The sequence below is a fragment of the Perognathus longimembris genome, chromosome 26 (genome assembly GCF_023159225.1).
Source record: "Perognathus longimembris pacificus isolate PPM17 chromosome 26, ASM2315922v1, whole genome shotgun sequence".
Classification (NCBI taxonomy): Eukaryota; Metazoa; Chordata; class Mammalia; order Rodentia; family Heteromyidae; genus Perognathus; species Perognathus longimembris.
The window spans coordinates 9850751-9874946 of record NC_063186.1 but is presented as its reverse complement, the minus strand read 5'-3'; the positions used below and the strand labels follow the sequence as shown (position 1 = coordinate 9874946).

Here is a 24196-nt window from a genome sequence, read left to right as displayed (position 1 = left end):
AGTTTCCTTTTTCAAAGACAGGTGGTAATTACATATTAACTGGCAAATTACATATTAACTCTGGTTACTTGAATTAACTCTGTATTTCAGCACTGGTCAACAAGGCTTCTCTTTTTATCTAGGAAAAGTTGCTTCTAACCAGGTACGGTGATGGTAGATGTAACTAGCTACTCAGGAGACAGGATCAAAAGTTAGATTCTATTTCAAGGACAAACTAAAAGGGCTACGGGAGTAGCTCAAAAGGTAGAGCACCTTGGCCTAGCAAAACATGAGGCCCCAGTTCAACCTCCGGTTTGCAAAAGGAAAAAAGAAATTGTAATCATCGTATTAAAAGCAAAGTCTGAAAAGGGACTTTGAAAGTCAAGAAAAAAGCCCCAATCTAGGTAAATTAGCTAAGCAAACCTGAGTTTTCAATAGTAGTTTCAATGAGTAATACCCACAACTCAGACTAAAGCCATGAAGCCCATAGATTGTAATTCTTTTTGAATTATCCAACTGGTTACCTTGCTCTCTTGAAATAAATTAAAAGCAATTAGTCCTCATTCCCTAACCTGACATCCCAATAAGGGCAAGTTTCAGAAAAATGGAGGCCACAGGACTTTTGAACTAATTTGTTGCTACCGATTAGATAAGCAGCCCCCAAAGTCTTCACTCCCAGTCCCATCCTCCCCCACCCCCCAAGCTAGCTAGAGGAATCATCTGGACAATGCTATTGGCAGGTCCAAGTTGGAAGTGTTCTGGTGATACAGGGGGTGGCCGTCAAGACAATCTTAGGACCCTAGGGCACTATTCTTTCTCTTTGCTCCCCAGCCCCCATTAAGCAAACTGCTTTCTCCATCCTGGGATGCAACTTGCATGATGTGCTGTCTTACCAAAAAGCAGTGTGGACTGACTGCCCACAGGACGAAACCTCCAAAGTGTGAGCTTTCCCTCTTTAGTATTTTATTACAGTGACAAAAGGCTGATTTATACACCTAGTCTTGTCTCTTGTGGCTCTCTAGTAAGATTGTGTTGTTTGAAATACTGACCTACCTTTAAAGACTGTGCATTTAGGAGGAAAGGGGAAAAAAGAATAGCCATCTTAATCACTGATGATTTTGACAGACATTGTGACAGCAACTGCCTGTGAAAAATTTCCTAGCGGAAGAAATAATTAAAGGTTTCAGATATCTAAACTTACATCCTTTCAAGATATTCTATATTTATACATACTGTGTGTTGATCTTCATAATCAGTGTGACTATCCTGAGAGATGCTGGGGGGGGGTTACTAAAGCACTCCTCTGAGCGTGTCTGGGTATGTCTAGATGTGTCTTTTCCAGTCACAATGAGATCAGGAAGGCTTTGATCTAATGAATAAACTTCTTGATGAGTTCATGATTTGCTGAGAGGAGCATGTAGGAGGACAAAGGTCACTGAGGGTGTGTCATTGGGGACTGTGGATGTTGCTTGATCTCTCCCCTCTCCTGCCACCTCTTCTCTTTTGCTGGTCCTAGGCTTGAACTCAGACACTGGGGGATCTCCCTAAACTTTCTCAGCTAAGGCTAGCTCTCTATCTCTAGAGCCACAGCTCTACTTCTAGCCTTTTGGTGTTTAATTAGACATAAGTCTCAAAAGACTTTCCTGAGTGGCTAGGATGACAGGTGTGAGCCACCAGTACCTGTCTTGATCACTTTCTATATCCCCATACCTCCTGCTTCCTGACTGACATTGGATGAGATTCTACTAGGTCACATGCTCATGCCATGATGTTCTGCCTAAGGACATGGGGCTAAATTGACTACGAACTAAACATCACTAGAAACATCCAAGCCCCAGGACAGGCAATAAATAAATATATACCAGCTAGAAAACTGTACAGCACAAAATAAGCTTGCTTAGCAGGCGTATATTCAGTGAAGCCTCTCACTGAATATTGGGAAAGATTAGGAAATGGTACGTTAGGCTTAGATTTAAGTGGGAGACCTAAGTCATTAAGTAGAGACAATAACAGGCACTTTTCAAAAGCTGACTTCAAAGGGAGTGTGTTGGTATAACCCAGAAGACTGAGGCAGGAAGATCATGAATGCAAAGCTGCCTTTGGCTAGATAGATAGTTCTTGGGCAGCCGCTACTGTTCTACACAGTGAGTAAGCAAATAAGTAAATAAATAAGTAGCTATAGTGTTTAAACCTTTTTGGATAGGACATAAAAGATATATTGAGTTTGTAAATTCATAAGCAAATACACTTACCATCCTCTTGTGAGGAAGGATATGGATAAACGTGGTGGGAAGCTTTTGACTTCTCATCAGTAAATGTTCCCTAGAAAGTAAATTTACAAATTAATATGAAAAGAAAGCACATAGCAAGCCAACTATCAGATGCTAGATACAATTTTCACAAGATTTATAACAGTACTGTTTTACTTACATTTTAATACAGAGACACATGTATATATAAATACCTACTATATACATATATTATTAGCTTGACCAAAAGATGCAGACGTAATATGAAATGACACTAGTGTGTCTGTGTATACATCTGCTGCAGTCATTTTGAGAGAACTAATATATAAAAGCTAAATAAAGTTAAGACACAGCTAGGGGATTGGGAATGTGGCTTAGTGGTAGAGTGCTTGCCTAGCATGCAGGAAGCCTCAGGTTCAATTCCTCAATACCACATAAACAGCAAAAGCTGGAATGGTGCTGTGGCTCAAGTAGTAGAGTGCTAACCTTGAGCATAAGAAGCTCAGGGACAGTGCCCAGGCCCCAAGTTCAAGCCCCAGGACTGCCCCACTCCCTCCCAAAAAAAGACATGGGTAGGCCCAAGTTCGAATACTGAATGCAGTCTCCAACACAACTTGGAAACCTTTAGACCAAAAATCACTCATTCTAGAGAGCAGATGAATGATCAAAAGTCCCACACAATCAAGCCAGTAAGACTCTTCAGATGTGGTACTTGTACTGACAAGTTAATATAAAGGCCCCTAGCCACAAGCACACAGCAAATTAACTTCTTAAAGGCACAAAGTAATTCACACTGCTAAGTACAAAAAAGGCAATGCAAAGAGTCATTCCTTGGATTTGAGTATTATCAAAAGAACTTTTACTTCTACATAGGGTAGCAGGATATGGATGGCAAAACTGCACCTGCTCTGCCTATTTCATCCAGCTACAATGGCTATACTGTACAGATGATGCATCATTCACTTTTTTCCTATAACGTGATTCAACTTCTGCTTAATGCTTGATGCCTCTTCAACAAATGTAAAATTTTCACTTTATCACTTACATTACCCACATGAACACTTAGCTTGCTTTCGGGGGGTTTTGGAAGGCACACACTCCCAAAATGGGAGCAGGAAAGCATTCATAGATTACCCAGGATTTTCTTATTGTTGTTTTAGGTGGTACTAGGGTTTCAACTCAGGGCCTCACACTTGCTGGACAGGCATGCAACTTCAACTTCGTGTGTGTGTGTGTGTATATATAAGTTTGGGAGTTGAACTCAGGACTTGGGCACAGTCTCAAGGATAGTGCTCTACCACTTGAGCCACAGCTCCACTCACAGCCTCTTGAGGTAGTTAACTGGAGATCAAGAGTCTCACAGACTTTCCTGCTTGGGTTGGCATTGAACCTCAATCCTCAGCTTCCTGAGTAGCTAGGATTATGGGTGTGAATTAAGAGGCAATCACCTCTTGACCCACTCCACCAGCCTCTTTTGGAGTTGATCACTTTCAGATAGGGTCTCTATTTCTGCCAGGGCTTCTGCCTAAATAAGGCCTTGATAATTCTATTTGTACTGGGATGACAGAGGTGTTCTACTGTGCCCAGCCATTGAGCTTCCTCTGTAGGCAGCTACTGGTAGGAAATGCTTTTCTTAAACTTTTATGGTCTGGAACCAGGATTCCCTGATCTCTGCAGAGGAAGTAGATAGGATTACAGCTTGAGCCACCTCACCCAACTAGATTACACGATTTAAACACAACTGATGACAATGCAGAACTAAATATGCTATGTACATAGGAATTTGTGCTTTTTGGCTTTAAAAATTATTATTTTTTTTGTAAATTGTTATTGTAAAGGTGATGTACATAAGTCAGGTAATGAGAACATTTCTTTTTGAACAGTGCCACCCCTTGCCCTTGCTTTCTCCCAGTTTTTCCCTCCAATCCCCCCCTTACAAGTTGTACAGTTCATTTTCAACAGCATCTAGTGTATTACATATCACAGCTGCATTTGTTCACCCTTTGTCCCATCATTTCTGTGCAGCTTTAAAAACTTTTGATGGATTTTTTTCATATCTTACCAAAACGAAATGTAATAAATCTAAAAAAATAAGACAAGCTTGCTGTACTTAGGTAAGTTTAAAGTGTCTTTCACCTCCTCCAATCTAGAATTACATCACAAACTCTGTGACTTTGTTGATTTCTCTAGTGTGCTGGTCCTGGGGCTTGAAATCAGGGCTGAGGTACCATCCTGAGTTTTTCTGCCCAAGGCTAGCACTCTACCAATTTGACCCATAACTCCAATTCTATCTTTTTAATAGTCAATTGGAAAGAAAAGTCTCATGAACTTTCCTGTCCAGGCGGGCTTTCAAACCTCAATCTCACCCTCCTGAATAGCTAGGATTACAGACATGAGCCACTGAGCCACAGGCGCCCAGCAACTGTGGTATTATCTGTGACTTAGTGTTCTGTAATGAAGATTACTTGGGGGCTGGGAATGTGGCCCAATGGAAAGAGTGCTTGCCTCGTATACATGAAGCCCTGGGCTCAATTCCCCAGCACCACATATATAGAAAAAGGCCAGAAGTGGCGCTGTGGCTCAAGTGGCAGAGTGTTAGCCTTGAGCAAGAAGAAGCCAGGGACAGTGCTCAGGCCCTGAGTCCAAGGCCCAGGACTGGCAAAAAAATAAATAAATAAATAAAACTGTGGTGACTTTATTAAATGCTGCTCTGAAGGCAAGTAAGGAAAGGGGAAAAAAAGAACTCAAAGAGAAAACTTTCCTTTAAGGTGCAGGTATACACAATAAAAACCAAACATATCAATCACAGGTAACATTTATTTGAGGCTTGTTACTATACAATGTTTCTGACATGACTGGATTACCTGATGCCGTTTGATGATATCTTTCAATTTGTTAGCCAGCTTCAGATCAATGTCTGGAATGAGGTAGATGTTGGGTCTTGCCAGACAATTGTTCTAAGAAAAAAAAAATAAAGACAATGTTTAATTCTATTGTTTTTGAAATAATTTTACATTACTCCTTACTTTCATGGCAAAAACTGGCATTCAAACTCATCATTCTTAAAATGAGAAAACCATACTTTGAAAGTATGGAAAATATGAAAGTCTTATTTCAAACTAAAACCTCAGTGTTTCAGCAGGCCATTTAAGACTATTCCCAGATCCCTTCTCTGCAGGTGACTGTCCCTGAACAAGAATTTGCTAAGAATACTGACATGAAATTTAACACTTTTTTAAGATACCATCCCATTATCAGATAAATGTTCTTGGCCAAAATTACTTGAATTTACCTTAACAACCTAATGTAGTAGTATTTTTCAGCTGAGGATTAAGCATGAAATTTTTTTTTTTTTGTTTTTTTTTGTTTTTGGCCAGTCCTGGGCCTTGGACTCAGGGCCAGAGCCCTCTCCCTGACCTCTTCCCGCTCAAGGCTAGCACTCTGCCACCTGAGCCACAGCGCCCCTTCTGGCCGCTTTCCATATATGTGGTGCTGGGGAATTGAACCGAGAGCTTCATGTGTAGGAGGCAAGCGCTCTTGCCACTAGGCCATATTCCCAGCCTAAGCATGAAATTATAGCATTTCCAGAATAATAGAACATGCTGATTAACTCCTCAATCATGGATGAAACTCAATCAACGAATCCAATTCTTCCCATAGCTAACTGCCCGTAGACAAACAACTTCCATATGTTAGTTGTTTTGTGCCAGTCCTGGGGCTTGAACTTAGGGCCTGGATGCTAGTGCTCTACCATTCAAGCCACAGCTCCATTTTTGGCTTTTTTCCCCCTGCCCCAAGTATCACAATGTTTATTGACAGATAAAACCAGGGCATGAAAATATAGAATGCTTCACACATCTCCATGTGCCCAGGGGCCAAGCTAATCTCTGTATCATATCAATGTATATGTATATGTGCTGAAGTGAACCTAACTTTTGGCTTACTTTGTCTCATGGACTTTCCTTCCCCAGGGTGGCTTTGAACCACAGTCCTCAGATCTCAGCCTCCTGAGTAGCAGCTATGCTTATAAACTTAAGTCACCAGTGCCTACCTTACACATTAGTTTTTGCTAGAGACCTTTCTCCAGGGAAGCTAACTTAACTTAGTGATCATTTTAAAATTACAACCACTCAATAAAAATATTAGGTCAGCAGAATGGATATGTGAAATGGTGAAAGAGTGCTTCCCTAGCACAAGATGTCAATTTCAATAATCAACATCATAAAAATAATGAGGGGGGGGGGGCTGGGGATATGGCCTAGTGGCAAGAGTGCTTGCCTCATATACATGAGGCCCTGGGTTCAATTCTCCAGCACCACATATATAGAAAACGGCCAGAAGTGGCGCTGTGGCTCAAGTGGCAGAGTGCTAGCCTTGAGCAAAAAAGAAGCCAGGGACAGTGCTCAGGCCCTGAGTCCAAGCCCCAGGACTGGCCAAAAAAAAAAAAAAAAAAAAAAAGAGGAGGGGGTACAGTGGGCATTGGTGGCTCACAACTATAATCCTAGCTACTCAGGAGGCTAAGACATAAAGATCAAAGTTCGAAGTCAGCCTGGGTAGTGAAGTCCATGAAACTCTTTATCTCCAATTAACCAGAGAAAACTGAAGTGGCACTGTGGCTCAAAGTAGTAGAGTGCTAGCCATGAGCTTGATAAAGCTCAGGGACAGTGCCCATGCCTTGAGTTCAAGCCCCATGACCAAAAAACAAAACAAACAAACAAACAAAAAAAAACAGAGCTGGGGGGGGGAAGTTGTGTAGGGAGGGAGGAGAAGGAAGAAAGGACAGAGAAAGAGATTATCTAGTTAGGAAATAAAACACATAAAAATCATAACCATGGAACCCATCCAAAATACTGACAATACAATCAAGTAACTGGTACAGTGGCTGAGACAGTGTTTAATCTTACTTGTGCTCCATACACTGCTGAGAGTAACAGGCATGATTGCACCACCACACCAGGCATTCAGTGAGCCTCTAGAACTTGTTTACCTAAGTCGGCCTCAAACTGCAACCACACAATCCTAGCTAGCCTACCAAGCAGCTCAGATTACAGGCTTGAACCACCATGACCAGCTAGCTACAAGAGGGGAAATAAAGAAAAACAACATGGTCTATTTTTACCAGAAATCTAAGGTCAATAGTCTTAAAATGACATCAGGCAATATATTACAGAAAACCTTCCATTGGTCATTTGGCAATCCAGTATCACAAACCTAACACACACATACTTTTTTTTTCCACTCTAGGACCTCATGCTTATTTAGCTGGCACTCAAGCATTTGAACCACAACTCAAGTCCCTGATTTTTGTTGCTTATTTTAGAGATGGACTCTCTTGAACTTTTCTGCAAGGGCTAGCTTCAAAAAGTGGTTTTCTAGATCTTACTCAACCTCCTGAAAAACTAACATTACAGGCATGACCCACAGGTACCCAGCTTGAAGTCTGCTTTTTACAAAATTTTAATTAATTCACTTTCCAACTTACCTGCACCAATGTTTTTTCAATATTCATAAACATTTCAACATTACGATCCATTCGAGATGGATTTTGTAGATCAAATCTCCTCCTAAAACAGACGAAAAAAATTACTAAGTATGTCTTAACAAACTTAAAGAAAAGTGAAAACTTCATTTTAGGATCCAATGCAAACAAATTAGAAAGACCTAGGGGGGAAAAAGTATTGTCAGTAGGACAAGCACAGTGTCAATACTGTCACACACAAAAAAAATGACATTAAAAGCTAACCAAGTCAAAATAAAGTACTGAGATTCCCTAAGGGAATTAAGTCTCCAAATTAATTCACTTAGTACTATGGTCTTAATATCTTGTTGTGTTTTGTTTTATTTTTTTGTTGTTTTTTGTTTTTTTTTGGTCAGTCCTGTGCCTTGGACTCAGGGCCGGAGCACTGTCCCTGGCTTCTTCTTGCTCAAGGCTAGCACTCTGCCACTTGAGCCACAGCGCCACTTCTGGCCATTTTCTGTATATGTGGTGCTGGGGAATCGAACCCAGGGCCTCATGTATACGAGCCAAGCTCTCTTGCCACTAGGCCATATCCCCAACCCCCTATGGTCTTAATATCTACTTCCTATGGGAAAAAAAGGTGATCTTTGACATTACTGGTTATCTAAATGTGCTAAAACTCTTCTAACCTTTCCTTCTTAACTTTCTCCGTATCTTTAAAAATTTTTTTTTTCTTTTTTATTGTCAAAGTGATGTACAGAGAGGTTACAGTTTCATACGTTAGGCCTTGGGGACATTTCTTGTACTGTTTGTTACCTCCTCCCTTATTCCCCCCTCCCCCCTCTCCTTATCTCTTTACATACCAATAAGTAATATATTCTGATGTTGTCTTGACCTACTCTTAAAATATTTCCAAATGGTTAAAATCAATATGAAGTCTAACACTTCCACATTTGTTTAAAAATCTAAGACTTACTTTTTTTTAAAATCCATTTTAATTCTTCAGCACAAACATCCAAGGAGAGTACTTCGGTGACTGATAACATGGGTTGTATATTCAAGCTGGTCTAGGTATTAATCATACCACCTCCTCCATACAGTCTTACTAATCAAGGATCAACACCTTCAGTTTTAGTGATTTATTGTGATTTTAGTGAAAAGTTAAATCTTGCCAGGGTGCTAGAGGCTGACACTTGTAATCCTAGCTACTTAGGAGACTGATACTTTAGGATCATGGCTCAAAGGTAGTCAAGCAGGAAAGTCTGTAAGACTCTTATCTCCAATTAAGTACCAAAAGTGTTGGAAGTGGAGCTGTGGTTCAAGTGGTAGAATGCTAGCTGTGAGTAAAAAGAAGCCAAGGACAGTGCCCAGGCCTAGACAAAACAAACAAACAAACAAACAAAAAACCATCAACAAAGTTAAATCTTTAATGAAAGGTATATATGTTTAGAGCTCAGAATATGTTTATGATGAGTACACAAATGAGGAATTAAATGCAAGACCTTGCTCATTCTAGGCAAGCCCACAATCAGTGAGTTATAGCCTCAGCCCTAGTGATCATTTCTGAAGCAATTACTACCATAAACTGGGCAGTATTATACAGGCAGTATGTGAGTCCAGGGCTCATGCTCTTAACATGCCCCTCAATCTAATTTTATCCTGGAGGTATTTCCCACACTTCCAAGAATGTCTTCCTAAACTCTGTCGCTTTCTCAAACTATCATCACTTACTCAATGGCCTTCACACACACCATGGCTTCCAGAATCAGTCACGTGTGAAGCTATTCTTGTCTTCCTTCAGGATAAGACTGTCCTAAACGTCCCCTAACAAAACCATCTTGTTACTGAAGTAATGGATTAGGTGCTTTAAAGACAAAGATCAGATTCTTATCATTATTTCTATTAACTTGATTCCTCTAACCTTGTCCTTTTCTTCTTTTTAAGAAAAGAGTGGGGAAGAATTAAAGATTTTACTATAGGTATCCATCTAAAATATCTTAATCTTTCCTAATAAAAAGTCTCATTGTGCTGTCATTGAAGCCCCAAATCAAGTTCTACAATATGTAACCTGGGAAGTTATTTATCTTTCAGACTATTTCCCCAAGAGTCCAGGTTGGGATTTGAATTACAAGCAGAATAAGAAAGTAGTAAAGAGTTGAACGTGGGAATGGTGAAAGGTACAACACCAGAGCTGGATGGAGAATTGCAAAACAGAAAGGTATCTCTAATTAAACTCTCCTGCTCATTTAACCCAATAAACATTATAACCTACATTTAAGAAGTTCTAACAAACATGCATGTACCCATATCACTTCCAGTTTACTTTAAGTAAATCATTTAATTGTAAATTGCTTCTGATAACACGTTTGGACGTTTATTGGCATTTCCCTGAAATACTGTACTAGGATAATTAGCTTTAGTTTGATAAACTACAGGGATCAGAGTGTAGATCTGAGGTAGTGTTTGCCAAGCATGTACAAGGCCTTAGATTACATCAGCACCTACAAAAGAGGGAGACAAAGGAAGCAAAAACTAAGACACAAATTCTTCCCTGGAGATATGGCAACATTATAAACTTCCATGAAAAATAAAAATAAGTTGGGGATATGGCCTAGTGGCAAGAGTGATTGCCTCATTTACATGAAGCACTGGGTTCAATTCCCCAGCACATATACAGAAAATGGCCAGAAGTGGTGCTGTGACTCAAGTGGCAGAGTGATAGTCTTGAGCAAAAAGAAGCCAGGGACAGTGCTCAGGCCCTGAGTCCAAGCCCCAGGACTGAAAGAAAGAAAGAAAGAAAGAAAGAAAGAAAGAAACCACAAGCTTCACTAAACTCTAGGTCTCTCCACTCTGCCACCACATGAAGGTGCACCCTGAACTCAAAATCACTAGGATGGAAGGCATGCAATCCAAGAAAATAAAGAAAGAAATAGCACCAAGAAATATAAGGCTGAAAAAAGGAAAGAGGAAGAATGAATTGAGCCAAACTGAAACACCTAGGATTCAAAACCTATCTCCACTGACTGAGGCAAATTCCTAGCCAGATTCCTTTCATCTAATACTCTGATGGCAATGCAAAATGGAGGAGTTATTGCAAGGCAAACCTCACTACAATGACTATCTCTCAGCTTCTTTATATAACGTTCTTACAAGTTAAAATACACACATATAGTTGGGCAATTTTGGCTCATACCTATAACCTTAGCTACTCAGGAAGCTTTGAGCCCTGAGGATTGGAGTTGGAAGCCAGCCCAGGCAGGAAAGCTCAGGAGAATCTTGTCTCTAATTAACCACTAATAAGCTGAAAGTGGAGCTGTGGCTTAAGTGGTAGAGTACTAGCTTTGAGCACAAAAACTCAGGGACAGTGGCCAGGCTCTGAGATCAAGCTCCAGAACCGGCACCAGAAACAAACCCCAGGGCTGGGAATATGGCCTAGTGGCAAAAGTGCTTGCCTCCTATACATGAAGCCCTGGGTTCAATTCCCCAACGACACATATATAGAAAAAGGCCAGAAATGGCGCTGTGGCTCAAGTGGCAGAGTGCTAGCCATGAGCAAAAAGAAGCCAGGGACAGTGCTCAGGCCCTGAGTCCAAGGCCCAGGACTGGCCAATAAAAAGAAAAAGAAAAACAACCCCCAACACTGTGAGTATATCTTCCTGTGTGCTAATACTGCGCATTTGTTATCTATATAGGACTTGCTTAGGGCAAAGGATATAGCAGTGGTAGAATAAATGGAAGACTCTAGATTGAGTCACCAAAATAAATAATGAAAATAATATACTTATAGTTTAACTATAGTAATTTGGATGTAGGAACAAAGTAAACTAGGTTCTTAATAAAAACTTATCTTGTACTTAACTACAATATGCTTCACAGAATTTTCTAACATTATAGAAAAATATGATTTAACACTAATGAAGTTACATATGATACCAAAACATGCAAACAGTCAAACTTACCATCCCTGTTCATTTTTATATTTGTAAGCAGCCCCAAGAATGTGACATAAGGTGCCTCCAGCTTTAAAATCCATGAAACATTTTGCCTAAAATGATACAAATTACACATGAGAATAAAGGATCTTACAAAGATTACTCATGTTTAAATTCCAAGTTTTATAAATCTAGAAGACTTAAGTGATTGCTACTTAATTACTGAGTTCTTCCAGGAAAAAAATTAAGGTATAAAGAAGTTTTACTAAAAACATACTAGCATCTTTTTAAACTCCATTAATATAACATTGTAAATAAATAGTATATGAAAGGATACAAAGTCTTTGAAAAAGAACACTAATGCAAAATCACTGATTCATGATTACTTTTATTTTAAAATCTGATATCTGAAAACATACAGCCAGGCACCAGTGGCTCATACCTGTAATCCTAGCCACTCAAGAGGCTGAGGTCTGAGGATTGTGGGTCAAAGCCAGCCCAGGCTGTAAAGTCTCTGAGATTCTTTTTTTTTTTTTTTTTGCCAGTCCTGGGCCTTGGACTCAGGGCCTGAGCACTGTCCCTGGCTTCTTCCCGCTCAAGGCTAGCACTCTGCCACTTGAGCCACAGCGCCGCTTCTGGCCGTTTTCTGTATATGTGGTGCTGGGGAATCGAACCTAGGGCCTCGCGTATCCGAGGCAGGCACTCTTGCCACTAGGCTATATCCCCAGCCCCTCTGAGATTCTTATCTTCAATTAACCACCAAAAAGGTGAAGGTGGTAGAGTAATAGCTCAGACAGCATCCAGGTCTTGAGTCCACGCTCTAAGACTAGAGCATGTATACATACATACACACGCACATGCACACAGGAACACACATACATACACATAAATAAGAACAACGATAATTTCTTGGATTTGTTTGCCTGAAGTGGCTTCATATCACAATCCTCAGAGATCTCAATCTCCTGAGTGGTTAGGGTTACAGATGTGAGCCACTGCCTGGCTGGCCATATTTTTCTTTGAAAACAATACATGTAAAGGACTATATAATTTCAAACTTCTAAGAAGAGGGGCTGGGAATATGGCCTAGTGGTAAAGTGCTCGCCTTGTATACATGAAGCCCTGGGCTCAATTCCTCAGCACCACATATATAGAAAAAAGCTGGAAGTGGAGCTGTGGCTTAAGAGGTAGAGTGCTAGCCTTGAGCAAAAAGCCAGGGACAGTGCTCAGGCCCTGAGTCTAGGCCCCAGGACTGGCAACAAAAACAAAAAAACAAATTTCTAAGAAGACAGCAAAACAGGCATAGTGTTGCACCCCTATAATCCAAGCACTCAGGAGGCTGAAACAAAAGTCATGAGACCAACCAAGGCTAGCCTGCGTTTACATTCAGGAATATATTTCTGAGCAGGTGAGGTAACTAAATTATCTGGTCTAATTTTTTCCATGTTTTGAAACATTTCTGCTATAGCAAGATACAAAAGAATACCATCCATTCAAATAAAACAAGCATATACTAAATACCATTCAAAAATAAACACAGGGCTGGGAAGGTGGCTTAGTGGTAGAGTGCATGCCTAACATGCATGAAGCCCTGGGTTCGATTCCTCAGCACCACACAAACAGAGAAAGCCAGAAGACGCTCTGTGGTAGGGTGCTAACCTTGAGCAAAAAGAAGCCAGAGACAGTGCCCAGGTCCTGAGGTCAAGTCCCAGGTCTGGCAAAAAACAAAACAAAACAAAACAAAAAAACACCCCAAAAACCCATAAATACAAACATAGTGATACCTATAAAAAATAAATTTTATCTCTGAAGGGAAATGGGCTTTATGACTGGGGAAGGGATATGTAAGACTGGATTACTGGCAATGTCTGAATTCTAGGATGGGGGGCAGAGAACAGAAAGGGACAGGGAAAGATGTTTTGCTGGCAACCTAACCACTGAGTTACATTCCTAGGCCAACAATGTTCAAATTCTGATCTGAACTGGAGTTAAATAAGCATTCTCCCATTTAGTCAAAATGTGTTTTATTCAGCTAGGCACCAGTGGCTCACACGTGGAATTCTCAGGTGGTTGAGATCTGCGAATTGTAGTTTTTAGCCAGCCAGGACAGTGACTCTTTTCTCCAATTAGCTACCAAAAAAAGCCAGAAATGAAGCTGTGGCTCAAGTGGTAGAACACTATAGCCTTGAGTACAAAAGCTCAGGGATAGCACCCAGACCCAGAGTACAAGTCCTAGGACTGGCAAAAATAAATAAAAATTGTTTTATTCATTTTCTGCACACTCATTGTTTGGACACCGTTTCACTTAAATGACTGCTTATATTGTTTCCATTAGATTTGTAATCTATGAACTAAAAAGTCCCACTTTCAATACACAAAATACCACCTATAGTCTTTGCATTTCCAGTCCCCAACATAACCTCTTCATTTCAAAATTCATACAATGGTAGAAAACATCTCTTAATTACAAATTCAATAAAATTTTTTTTTTTTTTGGCCAGTCCTGGGGCTTGGACTCAGGGCCTGAACACTGTCCCTGGCTTCTTCTTGCTCAAGGCTAGCACTCTGCCACTTGAGCCACAGCACCACTTCTGGCCTTTTTCTGTATATGTGGTGCTGGGGAATCGAACCCAGGGCCTCATGTATACAAGGCAAACACTCTTGCCACTAGGCCATATCCCCAGCCCGAAAATTCAATAATTTATTAAAGCTTAATGACAGGATTAAGATCTTGGCTATCTTGGGCTACGGATGTAGCTCAGTTTAAGAATGCCTATGGTCTGGAATGTGGCTTAGTGGCAGAGTGCTAAAGCCCTGGATTCCATTCCTCAGTACCACATACAGAAAAAGCTGGAAGTGGCTCAAGTGGTACAGTGCTAGCCTGGAGCAAAAAAGAAGATCAGAGACTGTGTCCAGGCCCGGAATTCAAGCCCAGGACTAGGTTCCCCGCCCCCCCCCAAAAAAAAGAATGCTTGCCTAACATGTAAAAGGCCCTAGGTTTGATTTTCCCAGAGCTACAAAAGGGTATGCTTTGGGGGACGTTGCTTAAACACATTTTACATTTCTTTAGTAGCATTAGTGCCTGTGTGCCAGTTGTGGGGCTTGAACTCAGGGCCTGAGATTTTCTGCTCAAGTCTAGATTTCTTCCATTTTGAGTCACAGCTCCACTTTCTGTTTTCCTGGTGGTTAACTGGAGGAGATAAGAGTGTCACAGACTTCCCTGCCCAGGCTTTGAATCACAATCCTCAGATCTCAGCCTCCTGAGTAGCTAGGATTATAGTCATCTTTCAAACACACACACACACACACACACACACACACACACACACACGTGTAATTTTACTGCAATTGCTAAGGTTTTACAAAGAGGCTGCATTAGTTAATGAGTACATTTCTATTTTGGGGGATATTATACCTTCCTTTTCCCCCTATACTTCGCCAAATCTGTCATTTTTGGTTGCTGTTGTTTTGGTGGTACTAGAGACCAACCTCAGAGCCTTGGCACAAACTAGGCATGCACTTTTACCATTGAGTTTCACTCCTTCACTTACTTCCAGAGGCAGGAAAACTTTTTCTGCCAAGAGCTAGTTAGAGGGATATTCTCAGGCCAAATAAAATGATCAATATCAGCAGATGGGCTCTGTGCACAGCTGACAAAAAGCATATGTATCTGTCCTATCATTTAGCAAAAAGTTTTGTGAGCCTTATACTTGAAAGATCTCTGTCCCTCCTAGACTGAGACTTCATCATCCTGTAGTCTAGGTCTCACAGAGCTTTATTGTTTCTTAAACACATCTACTTTAAAAAACAGGTAGAGGGGCTGGGGATATAGCCTAGTGGCAAGAGTGCCTGCCTCGGATACACGAGGCCCTAGGTTCGATTCCCCAGCACCACATATACAGAAAACGGCCAGAAGCGGCGCTGTGGCTCAAGTGGCAGAGTGCTAGCCTTGAGCGGGAAGAAGCCAGGGACAGTGCTCAGGCCCTGAGTCCAAGGCCCAGGACTGGCCAAAAAAAAAAAAAAAAAAAAAAACAGGTAGAAGAGTGGCTCTAAGGTGTTTTTATTCTTATGTGGGTACGCGTGCACACACACACACCACCTTGTAGGAATGAGGGGAAGATTAGTTTTGTTTTGTATTTTTTTTTTTTAGGAGGGAGGGAGCTATACTGAGGTTTGAACCCAGGGCCTTGTAGCTATACCATTTGACCCAAACTCTCAATCTTCTTTTTTTTTTGCGCCAGTCCTGGGCCTTGGACTCAGGGCCTGAGCACTGTCCCTGGCTTCTTCCCGCTCAAGGCTAGCAACTCTGCCACTTGAGCCACAGCGCCGCTTCTGGCCGTTTTCCGTATATGTGGTGCTGGGGAATCGAACCTAGGGCCTCGCGTATCCGAGGCAGGCACTCTTGCCACTAGGCCATATCCCCAGCCCCTCAATCTTCTATATATGGTAGAAGTGAAAAACTTATTGTGTCTACACAACCTATTTCTTACAAAATCTTTTCTCTTGTTAAGCTGAGTGCTGGTGGCTCACACCTGTAATCTTAGCTACTCAGGAGGCTGAGATCTGAGGACTGTGATTCAGTCAGCCTGGGCAGGAAAGGCCATAGTCTTAGCTCCAATGAACTACCAGAAAACTGGAAGTGAAACTGTGGTACAAAGTGGTAGAATATTATAGCCTTGAGTACAAGAGGTCAGGGATAGCACCCAGGCCTTAAGTTCAAAGCCTCACACAGAAAGACAGAAAGAAAAAGGAAGAAAGAAAGGGGAAGGGAGTCCCACTTTGATTTTTTTTTTTTTTTGGCCAGGGCCTGGACACTGTCCTTTAGCTTCTTTTGCTCAAGGCTAGCACTCTACATCACTTAAGCCACAGCAAAAAGCTGGAAGTGCCAGCCTTTTCTGTTTATGTAGTACTGAGGAATTGAACCCAGGGCTTCATGCATGCCAGGCAAGTACTCTACCACTAAGCCACATTCCCAGCCCTCCACTTTGACTTTAAAGAAATCAGTCCACAGGGGCTGGGGATATGGCCTAGTAAGAGTGCTTGCCTCATATACATGAAGCCCTGGGTTAGATTCCCCAGCACCACATATATAGAAAACGGCCAGAAGTGGCGCTGTGGCTCAAGTGGCAGAGTGCTAGCCTTGAGCAAAAGGAAGCCAGGGACAGTGCTCAGGCCCTGAGTCCAAGGCCCAGGACTGGCAAAAAAAAAAAAAAAGAAAAAAGAAATCAGTCCACGTAATTTACTCTTACGCTAATGTTATTTATTCAGGAAAAGAGCTTTGTACAATAAAGTTGTACATTTCACTAAAACATTTGATTTTTTTAATTTTCTCTCTCATCCCATCTTATATTACACTATTAAATATGATATCCTTTTCATTTGAGTAAGTGTAGAACACTATTTTGAGAGGAAGAGAAGTACATCTGGTCCTACTGGCACTAAGCCATGAATTATTAATTATGGCTTATGCCTAAAAATATTCTTCCCTAATCCTTAAACACTGCAAGTTAATAATGGTTTCGTGACCAAGAGCTAAATATTCTATGAAAAAAGCCCCCTGAAACCTGGGTGCCAGTGGCTCATGCCTGTAATCCTAGCTATTCAGTAGGCTGAGATCTGAAGATGAGATTTAAAGCCAGCCCGACAGGAGAGTCTGTGAGACTCTTATCTCCGTTTAACCACTAGAAAACAGCAAGTGGCACTGTGGCTCAAGTAGCAGAGTACAAGCCTTAAGCTGAAGAGCTCAGGGACAGCGCCCAGGCCCAGAGTTCAAGCCCCATGACCCATGAAAATTAAAAAAAAAAAAAGTGCCCTGAAAATACCATTTGGGGATACTTGTATGTTTCTAATTATAAACATATTCCCAATGTGAAAACATACTATGTAAAATACTTTGTGTAATGCTATGTGTGTAATTTAGACTGTTATACTCAACAGTCTAACGAATACTTACATTACAGTGCTTTGAACAGTTAAAAATATAGTTTAGTTAAATAACTCCAATCCAGTTTCAGTGGAAGAAAGTAGGAAATAAGCACTCAATTACTCAAAAGCAGAAAAACATGGCCCTTTCAATTTTAAGAAAAAATAAAGATGTAGGTATACACATATACACACACAGGGAGGAAGAGAATGAATGATAAAGTAAATTTGTAAAATAGTAATCCACACTACTAAGGAAGGGAAATATAAGTCCTTTACACTATACTTGCACATTTTTACTTAGAAATAATTTTAAAGTCATAAAAGTTAGAAAAATATGCCAGCACTGTGCTCATACCTGTAATATTATCTACTCAGGAGACTGAAATCTGAGGATTGCAGCTCAAAGCCAGACTGGGCAGGAAAGTTTGTGAGACTTTTATATCCAATTAACTACCAAATAGCTAGAGGTGGAGTTGTGGCTCAAGTGGTAGAGCACTAGCTTTGAGTAGTATAAAGAGCTCAGGGACAGCACCCAGGTCCTGAGTTCAAACTCCAGGACTGGTATGTACAGGGGTGTAGACATGTGCGCGCGCGCACACACACGTGTATTTTTCAGCAGGGGGCCAGTGGCTCATGCCTGTAATTCTAGCTATTCAGGAAGTTGAAAACCACAGGATAACTGTTTGAAGCCAGCCCAAGCAAAGAAGTTTTCAAGGACTTCATCTCCAAAATAACCAGCAAAAAGCTCAGCTAGTCTGGTCGCCAGTGGCTCACTCCTGAACTCCTCAGCTGAGTAGCTAAGGATCTGAGGATCAAGGTTCGAAGCCAGCCTGGACAGAAAGTCCGTGAGAGTCTTAGTTCCAATTAATGGCCAAAAAAGTGAAAGTGCAGTTGTAGTTCAAGTGGTAGAGCACTAGCCTTGAGCACAAAAACTCAGGGATAGCTCCCAGGCCCAGAGTTCAAGACCCAAGACAGGCCATTAAAAAAAGAAAGAAAGAAAGAAAAAAAGAAAGAAAGAAAGAGAGAGAGAGAAAAGAAAAGCTAGGTTGGAGGTAGTAGAATGTTAGTTGTGGGCAAACAAGTCCAATAAGAGCAGAAGGCTTTGAGTTCAAACTCTATTACCATCACAAAAAATAAATTAAGAAAAAAAAGCAATACTCTTTAGCTGACTCTCTTGAGCAGCAAGGTTAATTCAACCACAGGCTGCATCCAAGTGTACAGGAAAGATGGCCTTGGAATAAGCTGATGTACTTACAGGGAGTTTGGTGAAGGCCGGGTTGGTGACATGTTTCCCAAAGGCATCTTCCTGGAACTGGAGAAGCTGCACTACCAATCCTGCCAGTGTTTTATTGGTAGGAGCATCTGCATGAACATACTGAAAGATAAAGACAGAGACTCAAAACCTAGCAAAATTGTTGCAGGAAAGAAGTTTGCTGTCACTGTGACAAACTTACAGATATACGAGATATATTTTCTGTTTTAAGGAAACTTATTAAAAAAAATCCTACAGGCTGGGAATGTGGCTTAGTGGTCGAGTGCTTGCCTAGCATGATGCATGAAGCCATGGGTTCAATTCCTCAGAAAAACATAAAAAGTAGAAGTGGCACTGTGGTTCAAGTGGTAGAGTGCTAGCCTTGAGCAAAAGAAGCTCAGGGACAGTGTCCAGGCCCTGAGTTCAAGCCTAGGACTGGCAAAAAATAAATAAAATCCCATCCCTATACATACTTAAAAAATATTTCAGCTGGGCTGGGAATATGGCCTAGTGGTAGAGTGCTTGCCTCATATACATAAAGCCCTGGGTTCGCTCCCTCAGCACCACATATGTCTGCATAGAAAAAGCGAGAAGGGGCACTGTAGCTCAAGTGGTGGAGTGCTAGCCTTGATTCAAAAGAGGCCAGGGACAGTGCTCACGCTCTGAGTTCAAGCCCCAGGGATGGCACAAAAAACAACAAAAAACAACAAAAAGCTGAGCGTGGTGATCATACTTGTCATCCTAGCTGCAAGGAAGGCAAGGAGGAAGAAGAGGAAGACTGAAGTACAAGGCTAGCCTATGCAAGAAAAAAAAGACCCTGTATGAAACATAACTAAAGCAGAAAGGGCTAAGGCCAGTGCTCAACTGGAGTGCTATGCAGGCACTGGTAGCTCATGCCTGTATTCCTAACTGCTCAAGAGGCTGAGAACTGAGGATCACAGTTCAAAGCCATGCTGAGCAGATGCATCAAAACAGACCCCTATCTCCAACTACCTACCAAAAAGTTGGAAGCAAAGGCATGGCTCAAGGTGGTAGGTCACCAACCTTAAGCATTTATTTTAAAAAAGGAAAACAACAACAAACCAAGTGTGTTAAGGCCATGAGTTCTAAGTTCAAGCCCAAAAACTTCATTGAATTTAAGGCCCAAATAACAGTAACAACAAAGACCCAAAGTATTTTTTTTTTTTTTTTTTTTGGCCAGTGCTGGGGCTTGGACTCAGGGCCTGAGCACTGTCCCTGGCTTCTTTTTGCTCAAGGCTAGCACTCTACCACTTGAGCCACAGCGCCACTTCTGGCCGTTTTCTGTATATGTGGTGTTGGGGAATTGAACCCAGGGCCACTAGGCCATATCCCCAGCCCCAGACCCAAAGTATTGTCTTAAGAAATTTTGTTAGAATCAACAAATATTTTCATGGTATTTAATTCCCTTAGCCACTTCCAGAAACTCTATTGCCAACACACGATAAAGTGACCAGTTTCTCACTGCATAAGGAGCAATATTTATTGTGTTGGAGAGAAGAAAAATCTAGAGCTCAAATGTGACTTGGGGGTGAGGAGGGAGGAAAGAGCATGAAAGCACCTAAAAATGTATAATCAAAAAGAACCCAACATGCCTGGCCAAACTAACAACTGTCCAACACTAACAGACTTCACAGCGTTGTACACCCTAAATAAGGAGGTTCTTAGACAAGTTTATCTTTTCATTCATTCAACAAATATTTACCCAAGGCTAAATTAAGTACCAACCTCCTTGCCGAGCAACATAGTGACCCCAGGCTCTTGCCCCAGTTCCATGGAACACCACCTAAGGAGGCTCCCAAAATGTGGGAGGGAGCAGTGTTTCTTTCTGCTGCGTTAAATCACCTGAGGGCATCACGCCTGAATGTTTACACAAAGGGGGTTTTGGTGGACGTGGATTCAAGCAGTAGAGCACCAGACTAACACAAGCAGGAGCCTCTGAGTTCACTCACCCCCGAAGTAACAACACAGGTGCGGTGCTGTACATACATCCCCACAACACTGGTTTTAAAACACAACAGGTTAATAAGCCAAGCTTTGAAAAACACACACACACACACACACACACACACACACAAAACTCAGAACAACAACAAAAAGAAAAACACAGATTCAGCAGAATTTAAATTCCAAAGTGGAAGGGGCAGAAATTTCACCAAATGGGGGTAAAACATTAGGAATAAAGGTGCTCTAATACTAAAGGCCTCACGGAATCGCAACAACACGAAGTACTTAGCACCATTAATTAACTCTTTGTACTCGGGCTACACACATCACCCAAAAGTTACGATGAAGTAAAAACCGTCCTTTTGAAGGGGAGAGGAAAGAAAAAACAAAACAAAACCCCGACCCACACACAGTCGATCGGTACTGCCAGCAATGCTATCCAGGAGCATGGCAGAATCCCACTGCGACCAACTTCCGAGGACGACCGTCCGCAGTCCCTGCCACACCACACGACAGCTAACGAGAAACCTGGGTTACCCCACGACCTGCCAGTCCCGTCCCCCACCCCGAACAAAATGTGATCTGCTTTTCTTTTTTTCCTTCCCCCCCCCCTTTTTTTTTTTTTGAACCTCTAACTGGAACGCGGCTAACAAAAGAGGAGCGAGAGCTTCACGCCCGGCGAGCTGGCCGCGCTCCCGCGGCCCCGGCGCAGCGGCGCGGGCCGAGGCTGCCCACCCACGTGCGTGGGCTCGGGGCCGGAGGTGGAGGGGGGGGGAGAGGCAGGGGGTCCTGGGACCCCCGGGGCGGCCCGCGGGGGCGTGGCGAGCCCGGCGCCGGCCTTTGTTGTCCCTCGTGGCGCGCGGGGGGGAGGGGCGGCCCGCGAGGCCCGCCGCCTCCTCCCGCCTCTGCCCCCCACCCCCCTTCGCCGACCCCCCGGCGCGCGGCCTCCCGCCGCCGCCGCCGCCGCCGCTCCCGCCGCGGCCCCCGCCTCCTCACGGGCGCGCGGGAACTCACCTTCTTGTAGTGCTTGCCCAGCCAGACCCGCACCGAGTCCAGCTGGGACACCGTGTCCGGGCTCTCCCAAAACTTGCTCGCCGGCCCGCCGTCCTTCCGCCGATAAATGGCCAGACCCGCCGCCGCCGCCGCGCCCCCCGCGCCCGCCGCCGCTCCCGGCCCGCCTCCCGCCGCCGCGGCCATCGTCGCCGTCCGTCGTCTCCACAGCCCCGACCCTCGCGGCGTTTCCCGTTCGCGCCCGCGCGCCCGCGCGCGCGTAGCCGCCACCTCCGCCGCCGCCGCCGCCGCCGCCGCCGCCGCCGCCACCGCCGCCCGGGCCCCGCCCAGCCAACCTGCTTCCGGCTCGGCGGACTAGCCCCGCCCCCTCCGGACACCCGCGCTCCAACCGCCGTGGGCTCGCTGGACGGCCTCGCGCATGCGCCACGCGCGCGCGCGCGCGCACCGCCGCCGCTGTGCCCGCCCCTTCCGCCCGCCGCGGCCGCGGAGAGACGCTCGTGCCCACGGCCACTGAGGTCGTCTTTCCCTCCCCGCGCGCGTCTGGCTGCTCCCGGGCTTCGCGGCGTTGAGGCAGTCGCCGACCGTCAGGAGGTTCTCTATCCTTCCGGGGTGTCGCGTTCTAGCCGGGCGAACCCCACGTGCCAGGTCGGATCGAGCGGCCGCGCCTTGGACCCCAGACCACCAAAAAAGAATGTTGGTGAACGTGCTCGAAGCTCCGAGCCTCTCGGGTTTCACGTACTTCCCCGCCCCTCCTGGCTCCCGCCGCGGCAGCACCGGACCCTCCGCGCGAACCCCGGCGTGTCCGCGACCTCCCCGGGCCCGCTGCACCGTGCCGACCCAGGGAAATCACGTGCGAGAACTAGCACTGGCGACTTCCTCAGGTGGATAGCTTTTCAGAGAAAAGCCGAGAAAGCCCGATCCCTTGCCTGGGCAACCTGGAGTGGCTTCCTGTAGCCCATTCGACCATCTCGATCGAGCTAGTGACTATGGGTGCGTCCCTTGGGGCTGGATACCAGAGCTGTCATCTAACACGGGCTCAATGACTAGGTGACTAGCGGCCTGCCATACAGACAGGAAGAACTTGACCAGAATGAGGATGGCCGTCATGGAGTTATGAACGTGACACTGTATTCATCCCCTGAGAACAAGCAAAGTGACAAAAGGCTTGTAAGGAATGCTGATGAGTTCTTCAATGAGTAAAATATGATGAGAGGGGAAAGGGCATTCAGGACACCGAACAAATAACGGGTATGGAATTAGGAAAGGCTGTTTGGTGCAAGGCCATGAGTAAAAAAGGAGGTAATTGTATTGTGGCAGTAAGCAAAAAAAAAAAAAAAAGTGTTGGTTTTTTTCCCCCCTGTGCAGGACCTGGAAGCGTCAACTCAGGGCCTGGGCACTGCTCCTAGGTGTTTTTGTTCAAGGCTAGCAGTCTACTACTGGAACTACAGCGCACGTTCCTACCTTTTGATGGTCTGATGGTCTTGCAAACTTTCCCGGCTCAGCTATCAGCCTCCAGAGTAGGATTACAGGTGTAAGACAAGAGCCTGGCTCTCTCCTGTATTTTTTAAATTGTTATGAAGTACAAAGGAATTAAAGTTCCATAAGTCTGGTAGTGAGTACCATGCTTCTTGGATATTGTCACCCCTTTCTTCCCTTTCCTCCGTTTTCCCCTTTGCATCCCTACACACAAGTTGCATAATTCATTCTTTACATAGTATACTGAATATGACTGCATTTGTTCACCCTTCCTCCATTCCAGTTTCCCCTTTTGTTCCCCTCCACCCCCATCCACCAAAAAACCCACAAAATCAAACATCAAGCCATTTTCTGGAATTCGTTTTGATAAATAGTACTTTAGATGTTCAGAGGAGTTACCCCCTTAGGGCTCCTCTCCTATATTTATCATCCAGTAGTCAGTTGTTGAGGTGCCTGATCCTCAAATCTTAACCTCAGGCATGAACCACTGATGCCCTGACTATACAAAAACCCTGGGCAATTCTAGCTGCAACGATACCTGACATTTGAAGATCACAATTCAAAGCCAGCTTGGACAGGAAGTCTATGAGACTTTTCTTCAATAAACTACTCAGAAAAAGCTGGAAGTGGTGTGTGGCTCAAGTAGTAGACTGCTAGCCATATGCAAAAGCAAAAACAACAAAATAAATCTTAGGGACAGCACCAGGGCCCTGAGTCCAAACCCCAGAACTTGCAAAAACTAAATAAATAAAACTCAGCTGGGTGTTGGTAACTCATTTCTGTAATCCAAGCTACTCAGGAAACGGAGGTCTTAGGATTCTGGTTTAAAGCCAGCAGGAAAAGTCTGAGATTGGTATCTACAATTAATCACAAAACTCTGGAAGTCCACTATGGCTCAAGTGGTGGAGTGCTAGCCTTGAGCAAAAGAGCTCCAGGACAACACTTAGGC

General features: G+C 43.5%; 1 protein-coding gene across 2 annotated transcripts in view; it reads right to left on the bottom strand.

The window, feature by feature from the left end:
- The window catches only part of Smarcc1 (SWI/SNF related, matrix associated, actin dependent regulator of chromatin subfamily c member 1), an 87488-nt gene extending 65458 nt beyond the window's left edge, over positions 1 to 22030 (bottom strand). The window contains exons 1-6 of one of the 2 annotated variants that reach the window (XM_048334507.1): positions 21775 to 22030; positions 18799 to 18918; positions 11646 to 11731; positions 7711 to 7792; positions 5093 to 5185; positions 2232 to 2301 (exon numbers count right to left, since the gene is read on the bottom strand). In XM_048334507.1, coding sequence (XP_048190464.1) covers positions 2232 to 2301; positions 5093 to 5185; positions 7711 to 7792; positions 11646 to 11731; positions 18799 to 18918; positions 21775 to 21957 — 634 coding nt within the window. In that variant the 5' untranslated portion in view covers positions 21958 to 22030. The remainder of the gene's footprint in view (positions 1 to 2231; positions 2302 to 5092; positions 5186 to 7710; positions 7793 to 11645; positions 11732 to 18798; positions 18919 to 21774) is intronic. The other variant, XM_048334506.1, reaches the window with a different exon arrangement.
- Between the last annotated feature and the right edge of the window lie 2166 nt (positions 22031 to 24196).